The 16607-nt window shown below is 39.3% G+C and overlaps 1 protein-coding gene and 1 pseudogene across 1 annotated transcript; both read left to right on the top strand.

Moving 5' to 3' along the window:
- Positions 1-247: 247 nt before the first annotated feature.
- Positions 248-11702, top strand: LOC131332991 (pleiotropic drug resistance protein 1-like). The gene is made up of 27 exons (XM_058367293.1): positions 248-774; positions 1305-1425; positions 1533-1621; positions 1748-1832; positions 1916-2075; positions 2166-2242; positions 2375-2428; positions 2524-2614; positions 2975-3276; positions 3616-3897; positions 3992-4308; positions 4396-4556; positions 4644-4747; positions 4841-4997; positions 5626-5736; positions 5824-5987; positions 6300-6632; positions 6967-7257; positions 7349-7432; positions 7514-7647; positions 7784-8011; positions 8117-8288; positions 8768-9022; positions 9109-9335; positions 10019-10145; positions 10446-10659; positions 11656-11702. Exons 1-27 carry the CDS (start codon positions 452-454, stop codon positions 11700-11702), a joined length of 4710 nt encoding a protein of 1569 aa, XP_058223276.1. The 5' UTR covers positions 248-451.
- On the top strand, positions 10565-13112 carry LOC131334416 (protein WHAT'S THIS FACTOR 9, mitochondrial-like; annotated as a pseudogene).
- The last annotated feature ends 3495 nt before the right edge of the window (positions 13113-16607 follow it).

The following is a 16607-nucleotide window of genomic DNA, read 5'->3' as shown; positions in this document are numbered from 1 at the left end:
AACTTATTGATGGAGCTCAGTGAATAAGTTTTTACGGAGGTGAATCCAGACCGTCCAAAGCTGAAATGGACGGGCGAGATCGCGTGGCTCCGTAAAATCTTGGCCCCCGTGAATAAGTCAATCTCTATATGTATACTAATATACATTGTATAATGATGGTGATGACGATATAGAGCAGTTGACCGGAATGGTTCATAAGATAAATATATATATACCAGGGTATAAGATTCCTCTCAGATTAAAATCACACAAACAAAATACATTTCTTGACATCTCTGTCTATTAGTACTAAATACTTGAACAGAAAAGAGAATTCAGAGAGCAGAAAATATGAGCATCAATGCTTCTCCTCTCCAAAATCCAAGAAAATGTGAATTCCTCTGCATGAAACTTTGAGAAGTCCTTTTCTGGGTTTTTCAGTGTTGGGTTTCTGCTGATCAGAGGAGTTCAAATGCATAGTGGCGAAATAAGTAGGGCGAGCAGTGCACGTCTGGGCAGCTCAAACATATGGAGGGACAATGGAAGGGAGGTTTTTTCTGCGTCATTTCGCGAAGAAGACGATGAAGAAGCGCTGAAATGGGCTGCTATTGAGAAGCTTCCTTCTTATTTACGAATAGCCAGAGGGATACTGACCGAAGAAGAGGGTCCGCCAAGAGAAATTGAAATCAAGAGTCTTGGGTTTTTGGAGAAAAGGAAGCTGTTGGAGAGACTGTTGAAGGTTGCGGAGGAAGATAATGAGAAGCTCTTGATTAAGCTCAAGGAGCGGATTGACCGGTAAACTTAGTTTGAAAATGTTTTCATTTAGTTCTTCGTTTTTGCTTTTCAGTATGTTGCTTCCGTTTATTCATTTTTACATTATATTATATTGAATTTTATTTTGTTTTGCATGTTTCCGACATAAAAACATTGAAAACGTCAGAAACACTCATCATTTTTGTGCAAAAGTAGTTCCCGAAAATGCAAAATTCGGTTTCTGGTGTTTTCCAAGCAGTACGATGTGTTATATTAAAAAAATTGTCCAACAATTAAGCACTTTGCCAAACCAGTTTTTACCAGTTTCGAATCACGCTAAGCCCAAGTAGAGGTAACTAGAGTTGCCTTGGTCCATGAAGGAGAATCTCAAGCGGCCTGTTTTATTCCGAAAAATTAAATACAGAAACGAAACGAAAGGATACACTAGTTTTGCACCCTTTCGCTCCTTTAGAGTACTGTTAACCGATCTAAGTATTTGAATTTTCCGTTCTGTACTTTTTGGAAATTTTCTTTGCTCAAGCATTTTTATTTGTATACCGGCATTGGGACAGGGTTGGATTGGAACTTCCAACAATAGAAGTCCGGTTTGAGCATTTGAATGTTAATGCAGAAGTTTATGCTGGCAGTAGAGCACAGCCCACTGTGTTCAATTTCACTCTCAATATGGTAGAGGTAATTCCTATTTGGTCATATCAACTTGAATTTTTCCATCATGTTTCCACGTATAAATTGAACTGACCCTCCAATCTCTCTCTCTCTCTCTTGATCGGTATATGAAGGGGTTATTGAATTACCTCCATATTCTTCCAAGTAGAAAGAAGCCACTGCCAATTCTTCATAACGTCAGTGGAATAATCAAGCCTGGCAGGTGAGAAACAACCATTCACAGTTTCTCCGGTTCAAAATTAAACTTACCTGTAAAACAAATAACTATTCTCTAGTAAAAGTCCCCTAAAGTACCCCACATATCATTGCCTTGTTCTGGTTTTTGCAGAATGACATTGCTTTTAGGTCCACCAAGCTCTGGGAAAACCACATTGCTGCGAGCTTTGGCCGGAAAACTCAATACAGATCTAAAAGTAAAATAAACTTGATTGTATTCCAGTTTTCTAACTAAGTTCCATGGACTATTTCATCTTATTTAAGTCCTTCCTGACTCTAGGTTTCGGGAAGAGTTACATACAACGGCCATGGAATGGACGAGTTTGTACCGCAGAGGACTTCCGCTTATGTAAGTCAGTATGATCTTCATCTTGGAGAACTGACGGTGAGAGAAACATTAGCATTCTCGGCTAGATGTCAAGGGGTTGGACCTTTTTATGGTAAACTAGATTCATGGATGCTCTCTTACTAATGAGTGAGGAACAATAGTAGCTCTAAACCGGCGGTTGTTAAAATATGCAAATTTGCAGAAATGTTGGCAGAACTATCAAGGAGAGAAAAGAAAGCAAACATTAAGCCTGATTCGGATATTGATATTTTCATGAAGGTAACAGCAACTTTGCCACACTAGAAAACCAATTTTTGTGAATTTATTTCTGACTTTGCTTTCATTGTCTATTATTGTTGTTATTTGTATGCGTGACAGTATTCCATCTACAAACATTTTAATCATGTACAGGCTGCATCACTAGAAGGGCAGGAGGCCAGTGTGGTAACAGATTATGCTCTTAAGGTACCAACTTAATTGAAATTCAGCTGAAAACAATTTTGAAAAAGAGCCATAGATACCTGATTTGACCTCCACCTTTGATTCTTCAAATTCCATAGATATTGGGTCTTGAAGTATGTGCAGATACCTTGGTGGGTGATGAAATGCTGAGAGGTATATCTGGTGGGGAGAAAAAGCGGCTCACAATAGGTAAAATGCATGCGCAGAACGGCATACCCTAGTCTAACAAAGGACTACTAACTTTACACATATATCGCTTGAATTTTTCTTTTAGAACTGTTATAAAGTTTTGGGTCAATTTTCGTTTTCTTCCCCAAACAGTAAAAAATTTTGACCAACGCAAAAAAGTTCACTGAAGACGAAAATAAGAATTACAAAAAAGAAGATACTTGCAAGCTTTATCTATCTGAAATATAACAAACAAGCTAGAAACTTGTAACTTGTTAGTTCGAACAAATTCGGGTACTTACCAATCGCTCCTGAATTTTGTGTTATGCGCTTCACCAAACGAGTTCTGAAATGCTGACTATTCCCGAGTTTCTGACACAGGGGAGATGTTGGTTGGACCAGCTAGAGCACACTTCATGGATGAGATATCAACTGGGTTGGACAGCTCTTCAACTTTCCAGATTGTAAACTCAATTAGGCAGTCCATCCACAACCTTCAAGGAACTTCTGTAATCTCTCTCCTCCAGCCGGCACCAGAAACTTACAACCTGTTTGATGACATAATTCTGCTCTCCGATGCACAAGTTGTGTATGAAGGCCCCCGTGAATGTGTGCTAGAGTTCTTTGAACACATGGGATTCAAGTGTCCTGAAAGAAAAGGAGTTGCTGACTTCTTACAAGAAGTAAATTATAGCTTTGAACTTTGTGTATATTTTTGTGTATTTTCTAGTGTTTGGTACGATTGAAGTTTAGAGTTAATCAAAGGGTTGAATTTAAAGGAAATGTTTTCTACATTTTAAAGGTGGAGACGTTTCTCGACCTAACTAGGCAGGTAATCGTTTCGTCAATGACGCCACCTAGTGTCCCACAACTTGCCACCACCATTACTACACCACCACAATGAACGCCAACCCTCAGACCACCACCACCTTACACAATACCAAACCTGACCGAACCACCACCACCACCCACACAATCATTTTTGAACATAATATAACTTCGTATTATTTATTGGACCATAGGTGACATCAAGGAAAGATCAAGAGCAGTACTGGGCAAACAAAGAAGTGCCTTACCTTTTTGTTACTGTCAAGGAGTTTGCAGAAGCATTTCAGTCCTTCCATGTCGGCCGGAAACTGGGCGATGAGCTTTCTGTTCCATTTGACAGAGCTAAGGGCCACCCTGCCGCTTTAACAACCAAGACATACGGTGTCAACAAAAAGGAATTATTGACAGCTTGCATGTCCAGAGAATACTTAATCATGAAGAGGAACTCTTTTGTCTACACATTCAAGTTGACTCAAGTGAGTGGCATGTCAAAAGTGTGAAAATCTTTCACAAAGTTGTGAATTGTCTAAACATTTTGATGTGGCAATTAATGGATATCTTTCATTTCAGCTTATTCTTATGGCATTGATAACGATGACAGTATTTTTACGAACTGAGATGCCTAAGGAAACAGTAGATGACGGAGGGATTTTTATGGGTGCCTTGTTCTTCACCCTTGTGATGATAATGTTCAATGGGTACTCAGAAATTTCACTGACAGTCATGAAACTTCCTGTCTTCTACAAGCAAAGGGACTTTCTATTTTTTCCTGCTTGGGCATACACTTTACCGACATGGTTCCTCAAGATCCCAGTAACATTCATAGAAGTTGGTGCATGGGTTTTCCTAACTTATTATGTTATAGGCTTTGATCCAGATGCTGGAAGGTAATGTCTAACTAGGCTCTAATCTTTGGGGGTTGTTTCCTTGGAAAATAAACAGATTCGTAATCTAATGGCTGTTCTCAATGGCAGGTTTTTCAAACAATACTTGCTACTTGTATCCATTAACCAGATGGCTTCTGCGCTGTTTCGATTCATTGGGGGAATAGGAAGGAACATCATCGTGGCAAGCACATACGGGTCATTTGCTTTACTTGTAGTTCTTGTACTGGGTGGATTTGCATTGTCACGAGGTATAACTAGAACGTGCAAGACTGGGAAAAATCTCTTCTTTGTTATGCAACTAGGATTTAATTGAGAACTAATTTCTTTGCCCTCAGTTAATGTAAAAAAATGGTGGATATGGGGTTATTGGTTGTCACCGATGATGTATGGGCAAAATGCTTTAGCTGTGAATGAATTTCTTGGCAAGAGTTGGACAAAAGTAAGCATCAATTTTCATGAATTTGGATAAAGAAAATAGAAGAAGGCAATGTGAGTATTATCATCTAATTTTGAGGAAATAATTGTTTTGCAGATCCCTCCTAATTCAATGGAGACTCTAGGAGTACAAGTCTTGAAGTCTTGCGGACTTTTTCCTGAGGAATATTGGTATTGGCTCGGACTAGGAGTTACGCTCGTATATTTTGTTGTATTCCAATTCCTTTTCTCTTTGGCTCTAGCTTATCTCAACCGTAAGTAACAAGTAGATTCATTTTGAGCATTAGAAATATACGTTTCAGTACTTGTAGAAATTCTTGGCATTCACTTTATCTTTACGGACTATGAAGCACAAACACCTCTTTGGAGGTCTCATATAGGTGTCAGACCCTAGTTGTACACCAACACTCTGGGCACTCCCTGACATGTGCCTGAAACTCGAATTACAAGTGTCCTACTTTTTTGAAACTTTTCTCACATGGGCGCTCCAGGATACTCTAGAACACTCTATGGACATGCAAGAAACGTGGTGCCTATCGAATAGAATTGTTGGCTCTAGTCAAAGCTTAGGTCAACCTTCTTTTTTTGTGATAGATGACGGTTGGTAAACAGTAAAGAGACAACGGCATTTGTGTGTGAGGGCATATATGGTATGGTAATAGTACTACAATTAAGGCCTTTTGTGGTTTTTATCAATTTTTTTTTTTGTTAAATCTGATGTCGTAAAAATCTAATGGTTAGTAAATGGGTCTTTTTTCAAAAATCTACTGTCCCAACGTCTCGTGGCCTCAATTTTTTAGAAACTTGAATGTAGAGTGTCAGTGTTGTGTCTCGTGTCTGTGTCAATGCCACTTAGCTCATAGATAGGTCAATTTGATGCAGCTTTTGGCAAGCTGCAAGCTATTCTAACCGAAGAAACCTTGACTGAGAGAGTTGCCATCAAAACAGGAGAGTTAGTTGAGTTATCATCAAGAGGAAATAATACTTCTGGTGGTAAATAAGCTCCCTTACTTGACTTTTGATTCTGCATTTTGTGATTCAAATTTGGAAAGATGACATATAGAATCAAATATTGTGCAGAAAAGGGAAATGAAGTACAAAAAAGCTTGTCGTCCAGGTCATTGTCATCAAGAGCTGGAAGCATTACTGAAGCTGGCCAGAACAGACAGAGAGGAATGGTTCTACCTTTCGAACCACATTCCATCACCTTTGATGAGATCAGATATGCAGTAGATATGCCGCAGGTATCTTCCAAGACTTGTACACAATGGAAGGTCATGAATCCTTTGTTTAAACCCAAGTGATTAGAAAAAAAGCATTTTTACACTCATGCTACACTCATATCTTTTCCATTGGAACAACTATGCCAACAGGGCATCCAAAATTCTTTAAGTTGATTGTACAACCTCCACATATATGAGATGCAAATAGCCTGGTTATACTAAAATAGTACTTAAAAGTACCCTAATTCGTGCCCAACAATGGGCGTCTAGGAGGTGTAGATTGGGTACAAAACATAACCCTTTATATACTACTAAAGTATTACTTGCTTGCAGGAAATGAAAGATCAAGGCATACCTGGGGACCGGTTAGAACTTCTGAAAGGAATAAGTGGTGCTTTTAGACCAGGAGTCCTTACAGCTCTCATGGGTGTCAGTGGGGCTGGTAAGACCACCTTGATGGATGTGTTGGCTGGTAGAAAAACAGGCGGATATATTGATGGAAGAATCACAATATCTGGATACCTAAAGAAGCAAGAAACATTTGCTCGCATGGCAGGATACTGCGAGCAAACTGATATTCACTCTCCTCATGTTACAGTATACGAGTCATTAGAGTATTCTGCATGGCTTCGGTTGCCCCCTGAAGTTGATTCTGAAACCAAAATGGTGACTCTTAATCTTGCAATCGCAATCCCTATTTCTGTAATTTTCCATATTAGGCTTATTCATCTTTAATTTTCCTACGGATTAGGCGACAATTTTCACAAATTTTACAAGTAAAGCTCTTATTCTCATATTCTTCATTCCTTAATTTGAATTAGAAAAAAAGTCCATTGAAACTTTGAATCTTTAGTTGAAAAACCTCCTAATCCTTTGAGTCTTGGGGGGAGTCGATGTACTATATGCCCGCTAGAGGGGTCATGAAGACTTACTTCAATTTGGACTCTATCCCTGGTAGTATCCATATGAATCCTGTTTAAATCTAAACAACAAATTGCAGATGTTTGTTGATGAGGTCATGGAGCTTGTGGAGTTAACCCGACTAAAGGGAGCACTTGTTGGATTGCCTGGGGTGAATGGCCTTTCAACTGAACAACGCAAGAGGCTTACAGTTGCAGTTGAGCTTGTAGCCAATCCATCAATACTATTCATGGATGAACCAACCTCAGGACTTGATGCTAGGGCGGCAGCAATAGTGATGAGAACAGTGAGGAACACAGTAGACACAGGACGAACTGTGGTGTGCACCATCCATCAGCCAAGCATCGACATATTTGACGCTTTTGACGAGGTAGGAAATCTTGCACAAAATTTCAGATCCAATAGTATATTTATTTTCTAGTTGTTTTGAGAAAGCTGATGAAACAACTATAAAACAACAGCTGCTTCTTTTGAAAAGAGGAGGAGAAGAAATATATGTTGGGCCGTTAGGCCATCATTCTGCCCATCTCATCACATACTTTGAGGTAAAGCTGATGAACTCATAAGATCAGTAATTTCGATGTTTTATCTAAGAAGTGAACATATGAAACTTATCTTTGGTCTAGGGAATCGATGGAGTTAGTAAAATCAAAGATGGTTATAATCCTGCAACCTGGATGTTAGAGGTAACTGCACCTGAATCAGAAACAGCTCTTGGGATCGACTTTGCCAATGTGTTCAAGAACTCAGAACCATACAGGTCGGTTCATGTCGCAGTCTCAAGAAATTCTAGTTTAAAACATATAGGTCTTTTTCTCTTTTTTTTTGAGAGGATGGCATCAAGTGTAATTGGAGGAATATTATGTTATAGCTACTAATAGTCTTGAATGCATCAGGAGAAACAAAGATTTGATCAAAGAACTGAGCATACCAGCTCCAGGATCAAATGACCTAGACTTTCCCTCTAAATACTCGCAATCTTTCTTCACGCAATGCATGGCTTGTCTGTGGAAGCAATATTGGTCATATTGGCGAAACTCTTCATACAGTGCAGTGCGGTTAATGTTTACCACATTCACAGCTCTAATGTTTGGAACAATATTCTGGCGCCTTGGTTCTAAAATGTATGTATATCTATAAAAGGCAAAACAGGTTTCTCCCCTCTCCTCTTTCTCAAATGTTAGTCTCTAACTTAAAGCCTCATCCTTAACTTTTTATGTGATTTGTAGCAAAAAGAAACAAGACCTCTTCAATGCAATGGGGTCTATGTTTGTTGCTATAATCTTTATCGGTGGACATAATATCTCATCAGTGCAGCCAGTGGTTGCGATTGAGAGAACAGTCTTTTACCGCGAAAGAGCAGCTGGCATGTATTCAGCTTTGCCATACGCATTTGGACAGGTAATTTTACTTGCATTGTACGTTTATGACATTACGTGAATGTCAAGTGGACAAACTACATCTATTTTATCTATGCGGCCTTTCTACAATATGAATTTAGGATTCAGGGATCAATGGAGAGTGGGAAATATCGTGAAATGATAGTCTTATGCAGTAATAGATGAGCCAATAATGAGATGCATTCACCACATTGAACTTGCAGAAACATTAAGCAACTCATCTTCTCTCTTGAAAAGCCAATACAATAAACTTGGGTTTAGTGTAGACAAGAACTTCTAGAAATAGGTAGGGCCTGTTTTTCCGTTTTTCGAGTGTTGTCCTTTTTGTCTTCTTTGCTGGACTCTCAAGGTCATCACCCCCTTGGTCCTTGTATCTTGGTCTGCTGGTCTTAATAAGATTACCTTTCCCAAAAAAAACTTCTAAAAGTTTTGGCAAGTCCCATTCAATTTTGACTCACCTCGTCCCCCATTTTCGTGCAGATTGCGATTGAGATTCCATACGTTTTGGTTCAAACGATCATATATACAGTGATAGTTTATGCGATGATTGGATTCGAGTGGACAACGGACAAGTTCTTTTGGTACCTATTCTTCATGTACTTCACCTTGTTATATTTCACCTTCTATGGAATGATGGCAGTGGCTGTTACTCCCAACCACAACATTGCTACCATAGTTTCATCTTTCTTCTACCTAATATGGATTCTTTTCTCAGAATTTATCATTCCAAAGAAGGTAAGTCCCGGCTTTTCTCATACAGTTTCTTATAGAATGAGCTCATAACTCAGCGCTGAGAATTTTCATCATCCCTTTTATAACAGAGGATTCCAGTGTGGTGGAGGTGGTATAGTTACATTTGCCCGTTCTCTTGGACTATGTATGGGTTAGTTGCTTCACAGTTCGGAGACATAAACGACAAGCTTGACACGAAGGAAACTGTGAAAGAGTTTGTCAATCGTTACTTTGGATTTGAACATGACTTTTTGGGATTTGTTGAGCTCATTGTACTCGGGTTCACCGTGCTCTTTGGGTTTTTTTTAAATCTTTTGTTCTTCTCTTGTTCTTTTTGCTTCCATGACAATATGGGCTCTGTTTCCTTTTGTACTTATAACCAACTCCATATACAAGTTTTCCACCTCCAGCGAACAAATCCCTCCGGTCTCTGAGGTACTCAGGCCAAAACGCCGGTTGTAGCCCAGTTGACTGGCCGAATGTAGGCCTGAGACGATCATCCGGACGATCAATTGTTCTTACCAAGAATCAAGATTGCCATTAGGATGTGGGTTAACAGAAATTGAATTAGATGCAACAACCACCCATTGTGCCTGAGATTGTTCCTCGCATTCGGATGTGGTTCTGAGACTTCTGAGCCACAAATAGCAAACACCATATTGTACCGGTTGTTGGAGAGAGAGAGAGAGAGAAAAGGGTGAGAGGCAATGGGTTTGGCAGCATGGATGAGTTCCCCAGCTCCGATCACTGAGTCATGAGCAACTCTACTGGCTGACTCAGTGATCGGAACTCGGATCGGCAACAGTGAAGTTCGACTTGGTTTTGCAACGGTTATAACGGACTAAGACCAGAAAGAGAAAAAAAAGTCTTTGGAGTTGTAATCAAGTGTGAACAGCTCACTTTTTTCATATATTCTTCGTCAAATACCAATAGGCATCATCTGATCAACTTGATTTGATATTTTACGGAATTACTCTTATTGTTAATTTTATAATTTAGACAAATCGGATCATCAAAATTTTATAATCGGGACAAATTGGATCACCATATTGATTCCAATCTAAGGTCGAAAATTCCGAAAAACAGAGGAGAAGCACTTCGCATCATGTTGAAGACGCGATTTTTGGTAATTACTTTAATAAACTCAATTTTGGATGTATATCTCATTCTTGTTAAAAGCGTTATTCCCGAGCACGATGTCCTCGCAACAAACCTCGCATGTTCAGACGCAAATTTGCGACAGTTATAATCAAGTGTGCCAAGGTAACTTTTTTCCACTCTTTTCCGAAATATATCTTCTCGGATTAAGTATCTTTATGCACCCGATTGACTTGATATTTTAAAACATCATTTTTACTAACAGGTTCTATAATGTGGACGAATCGAATCATCAAAGTAATTCTAAAATAAGTTTGAAAATCTCCAGAAACAGTGGGGAAGCCTTCTTGTAGGACTTCTCATGTTGAACATGCGAAGTGTATTCAGTATGGAACTCGCGGTTCCTATGCCCGCGTTACTCTTTTTGGTTCTCGCTCAAGCGTTTGCCAAAACACCCAGATTGTCGAATGCCATAGAAAACAACGAAGTCGTATCCCGTCGACCCTCTGCATTTTCCGGCAACAAGGACTCCGGCTACCACGGTATGCCTGTGTTCCCCGCCCCACCTCATAATTTCCGTCGTCTCTGTGGTCTGGGTCTTGAACGATCCGTTGAAATTCTCTCTTTATTTGCTACTCCACTAATTTGTTTAGACTTCACTACCTCTACGTGTCCAATTCTGCTACAAAAATCATGCTTCACTACAATTTGGGTGTGTAATCTTTTGTTCAGTAAGGGGACAAAATGGGGCATTTGATCTACTCGTGGCATGAGTTGATTCAGTGAACTGCCATTCTTCCTCTGTCGCCCGCTAAGTGTTCGACAAAAAGTGTGAATGATGAAAAAATATTGTGTTTGTGTATTATATTTCCAGACCTTCGAATTTGTTTTCCACTATTGTCCCTACCCTAAGTCTACATACACTCCATACACAACTGCGTCCGGAGCCGTTCGATGGATGTGAACAACATGTGCATCGAACGGCTCCAGACGTAGTTGTGTCCGGAGAAGTGGTCGAGAGTTGTGTACCTAACAATTGTCCCTTATATATCTGCTAGGTACATAGACATCCGGACACTGTCTGTCCGATGCCCCTGGGGACTTCGTCCGAACCTGCATCCCGATGTCTTTGTCCCAAGCATTTTTGGTCTGTTAATGTTTTGAACCACAGCTCTGCAGTTTTGGTAGCAATGAGGGGAAATAGCGGTTTCATTTAAACAACCAGTACAGTTACAATCCACCGCTTAAGGTTTATTTTGGACGAACTGTAAATTGGAGGGTTTGTGTCTGTCCAATTCCCCCCATGGCAACATCTTTGGCTTGTGGGTGGATTTAAAGATATGTGGAGGTTTGCCCTACATGGGTTGGTCCAAAGTGGCCCTGCCTTGGAATGGTTCCTCATTACCAAAATGGGTAAATAAAGTGTTTGTTTGTGTCTTTAGTTGTTACTCTTAGGATTTGAGTTCTCTTATTCTCAAATGTTTATTTGCTTTGCATGACATATGAACTTACACAACTAAAACCCTTGGCTTTTGCAGGAGTTCTGGTTGGGGTTCTGCTTAATACTACTGGACAGTACTATTAGTCATTTCTAATACTGTATAATCTTCTTGGATATCTGTATTAGCAAATGGAGATTGGTAGTTCACATTCAACTTATGTCTTGTGATGTAACTGGAGTGAATAAATATATAGTTAACTAGCCAACATCATCACTAGGTAGATGTTTCGGTGGTTATCGGGTAGTGCAGAAGCATATGGTTTTCTCTATGGATATTCGAGAGGATTCAACTATCAGCAAAAACTGAATCTTGCCGATGTAAAGTTCAAATGGGTGAAAGATAAGGTACTGGATGCTGTCATTGTTGGTGAGAGGGATCTCAGGGCAGTCTGCACCCTCGTTTCTATCATATCCTCTACTCCTCAATGTTTGGTACCTGTATACCCCCTTTCCCGCTGTCCAGGACAACTCGGTCTTCCACATGATCTCAAGATTTCCACATTCGTCAGGAGGTATCCCACTATTTTTTATGAATTTCATGTCCCTGACAGTGGTGGCACTCTTGTCCCTTGCTTTTGCTAGACTCCTGAAGCCCTCAATCTCCACTGAGAAGAACTCAACGTCCTTCAACATCATCAGAAGGACCTTGTTGATAGACTTTGTAAGCTTCTCATGCTCACCAAGGAAACTCTTCCTTTGCAAACAATTGACCTGCTAAAATGGGACATGGGGTTGCCATATGGCTACGAGCAGTCCATGGTTCCACACAACCCAAGAATTATTTTCGTTGTTTCGCCTTCCTGATAATCGTGTTGGCTTAAGACTTTTATTCTGGGATGATCGTCTTGCTGTCTTAGAGTTGCAAAAAAATCTTGGTTTGCAGGAAAAGGAAATTATTAAACATGGCTGCTTAGCCTTTCCAGTATGATTCACAAGGGGTTTCGGGTTGAAGAGAAAATGCATGCCATGGTTAGAAGAGTGGCAGAGGCTCCCTTATACTTCTCCTTACTTGGATGCCTGCCATTTGGATCCGTGTACAGATACATCCAAAAAGACCTTACTATACAAAAGAAAACTGAGGGGAAGAATGTGAGCAACCTCTGTAAACCACTAGATTTGCCCCAAAAAATTTACAAAGGTCTTTGAGCACCACTTTGGCATCTTCTATATTTCTAAGAAGAGCAACACCCAGACGGTTGTTCTCAAGGAAGCCTATGACCGTCAGCAACTCATCCAAAGACACCCCCTTGTCGATACCCAAGCAAGGTATTCAAATATGATGCAACAAGGTTTCCTTGATAGGAGTAAGGGCTTGTACAAGAGAAGTGTAAGTGCAGGTTTAGAGGTCGGATTAAAGAGTATTTGTACTGATGATCTTAGTGACTATTAAAGAGTATTTGTACTGATGATCTTAGTGACTATGGGGCTTTTGGAAGGTAAACAAACTTATAGACATATAGAAAATTTGCCTACTCTTTATATCCTTATAATAAAGTATCGCCTAGAAATAGATAAGACTTCAAAGAACGTGTAACAAAGTGGATGGTGATACTATTGTGAAATCACGTCCCCAGATTGAATATTCTGTTTCTAGCCCGTTTGTTTGCTAGGGCTCCCGGTTCTGAAAGTTGTTTTGTTTACAAACTTCCATGGCGCTTTGGAATCAGTTGTGCTCTGTGATACTGAGTGACTTGTTGCTTTAAGTTAAAGGATACCATTGCCTACTTAAATTTACTGAAGAGCTTAATTTCCAATATACTTGTATGTCCAGCATTAACGGTACTCTTTTTTTTGTCGTAGAAGGATATTCTTCTATCATCTTTGTATGAGGCAGTACTAATTCTATGTTAAAACCTGTCACTCAACATTATGCAGCTTGACTGATGCATGACTGATGCTGTAGGATTTAAGGGTATTGTTGTCATTTTAGTGTCTTTAGCGTGCGTAGGGTTTTGAGTCTATAAACATGCCCTCATTAGTTAGCCTTTTTTGATGTATTGATAAAAGAATATAGAGAACTTTTGCTCTTTGTATCCTATTTTGGAATTTATCTCTCTTATGAATATTTCCCTTGATTTGGTTTGTATCATTTGGAGAAACAAGAAAAAGCCACCGGAGATGGATTGTGCTGGCAACTAGATCTGCACGCCAGTGGAGGCGAGGAAAAAATAGGGGCAGAGATGGGGGGGGGGGGGGGGGGGGGGCGAAGGAAGAGAATAGAGGAGGTCTGCTGCTTTTGGAGGAACACATAGCGTGTTGCTTTTGGGGGAGCATTGACTGAAGAGTTCTTGGGAATAGAAGGAACTAGGGCTGTGCCAAAAATCCATTGAATTGTGAAACCCGTTCGGACCAAACTGATCCGTACCTTTTGGATTTTGGCTGTGGATTAATGATCCGGTCACGGATTGAAAAATTAAAAAATCGTGACTGGCGGTTCGATTCACGAATTTTCGTTACGAAACCGTGAATTAACCGAACAGGACTGCGAGATATTTATTTTATATAAATAATAAATATGTTGTGTATAAATAATTTAACAATTATATTATTTTACCTCAATAATGGGATATAGTGGAGGTCTACATAAAACATAGGATGTAAAGAGTAATTTTTGTACAAGTAACGCTAGCAAGACTTTAGTAAAGTAGTTTATTTCTTTTCTCCTCGTTTGGAGTAAAGTGGAAAAGATGAACATGATGATGTTCATTGCTATCGTGTTGGATCCCCGTTTTAAGTTAAAATATGTGAAATTTTATTTTAGTGAACTTTTTGATTCTGAGTTAGAGAAAGGGTTAACAAAAATGATAAGGGAAGTGTTGGATCGTGTCCTTGTTGAGTACGAAAAGTTAAACAAAATCCGTGGATAAAATTGTAACCGATCCACGAGTCACGGATTGGATTGGAATCGGACCGTAAAACTTTTGGTCCGGACACGAATTTTATTTTGTAAAAATCGTAACTAGAAGTTCGGTTCTCGAATTTCTAGAAATCCGATCCGGACTGCGAACACCCCTAGAAGGAACCGGCTAAAGCCAGTCACAATATTGAATTTTATTTCTAAATACAACGGGTCAAGATCAATATTCCCATCCAATGGCTGGGGCTAGTTTTTGGGCACCATACACCAATACCACTTTTGTGTACAGCAGATGGACTCTAATTATTTAAATATCTTCACTGTCATTGTTGTCGAACAAATTTGCACATAGAAAAAGAAATATATGTAAGTGGGACTAAGAGCATCTCCAGTCTTGACCCATTTTAATACTCAAATTTAAAAATGGAGCAAAAACCACAAAAATCTCTCTCCAATCTTTGACCAAACGCTTCCCCATTTTGGATTTTACCCATTTTTTTGCCCAAATCTGAGACAACTTTTGTCTTGACCCATTTCTCCAACGGCTAGTTAGAGAGAGAGAAAGAGGGAGATGTGTAAAATTTGGGTTTGATGGTTGGAGATGTGTCTACCCAAAATGAGTTTTTACCCAAAATTTGACTCAAATTTGAGGAAAAATATGGGTGAAGGCTGGAGATGCTCTAAGGGGATACAAATTCAGTGCCAGGGGATTTACGAAAAGAATATGAACTAAGTATTTGATCTAGGAGAGAATAACTTATTCATAGCTTCGCGTAATCTTGGCCTTCCATTTGTGCAATCAATGGTTGAGATTGCTTTTCAATTTTGATCGGTAAAAAATACCGGTCAAAATTAATTTTTAGTCCAAACCATCCAAAAACACTTTGGACGCGAGTGATTGAGCGCCTTTTTACGGAACACCCCGTAAAAAACTTTTTCTCTTGATCTACACATAGGGTTTTTGGATTGTAATGTTTTTGCCAATATACGTTCAGTTCTAGTAAACAAGTGACAATTCTATGCTGGGCCGGCCCTGGGCATAGGCTAGGCTCACCAAGCGACCGCTTTGGACCTCCAATTTTCAACCCAATTCTATGATGGATCTAGCTTGTGGATAATTCTACTTTGGTTAGTCATAGAAATTGAGTTCCTAACTCTGTTTTGATCCTTGGGTTTTCTTTTGCTATACTTTGGTTTTTTTTTTTTCCCTCTAAACTCCACTATATTTGTGTAATTGTGTTGATGGGAAAACCATGAATGTGAAAGGAAAAATTTCTTCATTTTTTGATAGGATTAATGCAGGTATAATTCACAGTTGAAGAACATTCTCTATTTCCACTTATTTACGATGTGAAAACTATTACTAGTAATATTTTACGAAACTAGTACCGTTTGAAAGATACCTGTGCCTCCAAGATGAGACAATGTATATTATATTTAGAATTAAGAAAATTTTGTACTCTTGAATAGAATGGACCGAGGCACCAAGTGGTTAAGATGTTATGTGCGTGTAAGTACTTACAATTCTTGCTCAATGCTTGAGTTTAAGTCTCTATAACCTCTTGGTGGAACTAATTAAACATATTCTATAGTGTGTGTAGCATGCAATGAGGTCTTAGCTTCAGCCGCAACATACGTGCGGTAGATATCCTATGCTGATGATGATGTGATGTTGATGGCAATATCTCCTCACTTATATGTTGATGGAAATATCTGCCAATTCTTGTAATGTACCTAAAAAAGATAGTAATGTAGTGTTAATTTTCTAAAGTAGAAGTAAAAGTGGAGAATTACGATGGGAGTGTTTTTTAAAAACGAATTGGAAGTGCACTTATGGTACCCATCACCTCTGCTAGAGAGTATAGTATTGTCTTATCACACCATACCACTATTTATAGGGTACTCCATTGCACCTATGTCAGACCAAAATTAAAGTCTCACCCCCACCACCTGTAGGTGGTGTTAGAATTATGATTGGAGTTTGTGTCGAATGGGTTGCTCTATGCACCCTTTGGTTGAAGATCGAGTAGCTAGCCGTGGCTAATGAACACTTAGTTTGCGTGATCCATAGAGCTTATTATTTATGTCCATATAACTTCACTTAAAAGAGTCTTTGTTAGAAGTTCCTAGAA

This window comes from Rhododendron vialii, chromosome 7a (assembly GCF_030253575.1).
Source record: "Rhododendron vialii isolate Sample 1 chromosome 7a, ASM3025357v1".
Lineage (NCBI taxonomy): Eukaryota > Viridiplantae > Streptophyta > Magnoliopsida > Ericales > Ericaceae > Rhododendron > Rhododendron vialii.
This window is presented reverse-complemented; position numbering and strand designations above follow the sequence as displayed.

Excerpts from the sequence above, each read along its gene's own strand:
- LOC131332991 (XM_058367293.1), top strand. The coding sequence starts at position 452 with ATGCATAGTGGCGAAATAAGTAGGGCGAGCAGTGCACGTCTGGGCAGC. Across the intron at positions 1,622-1,747 it reads GGAATAATCAAGCCTGGCAG|AATGACATTGCTTTTAGGTC; the intron begins GTGAGAAACAAC and ends TGGTTTTTGCAG. Across the intron at positions 6,633-6,966 it reads TTGATTCTGAAACCAAAATG|ATGTTTGTTGATGAGGTCAT; the intron begins GTGACTCTTAAT and ends AACAAATTGCAG.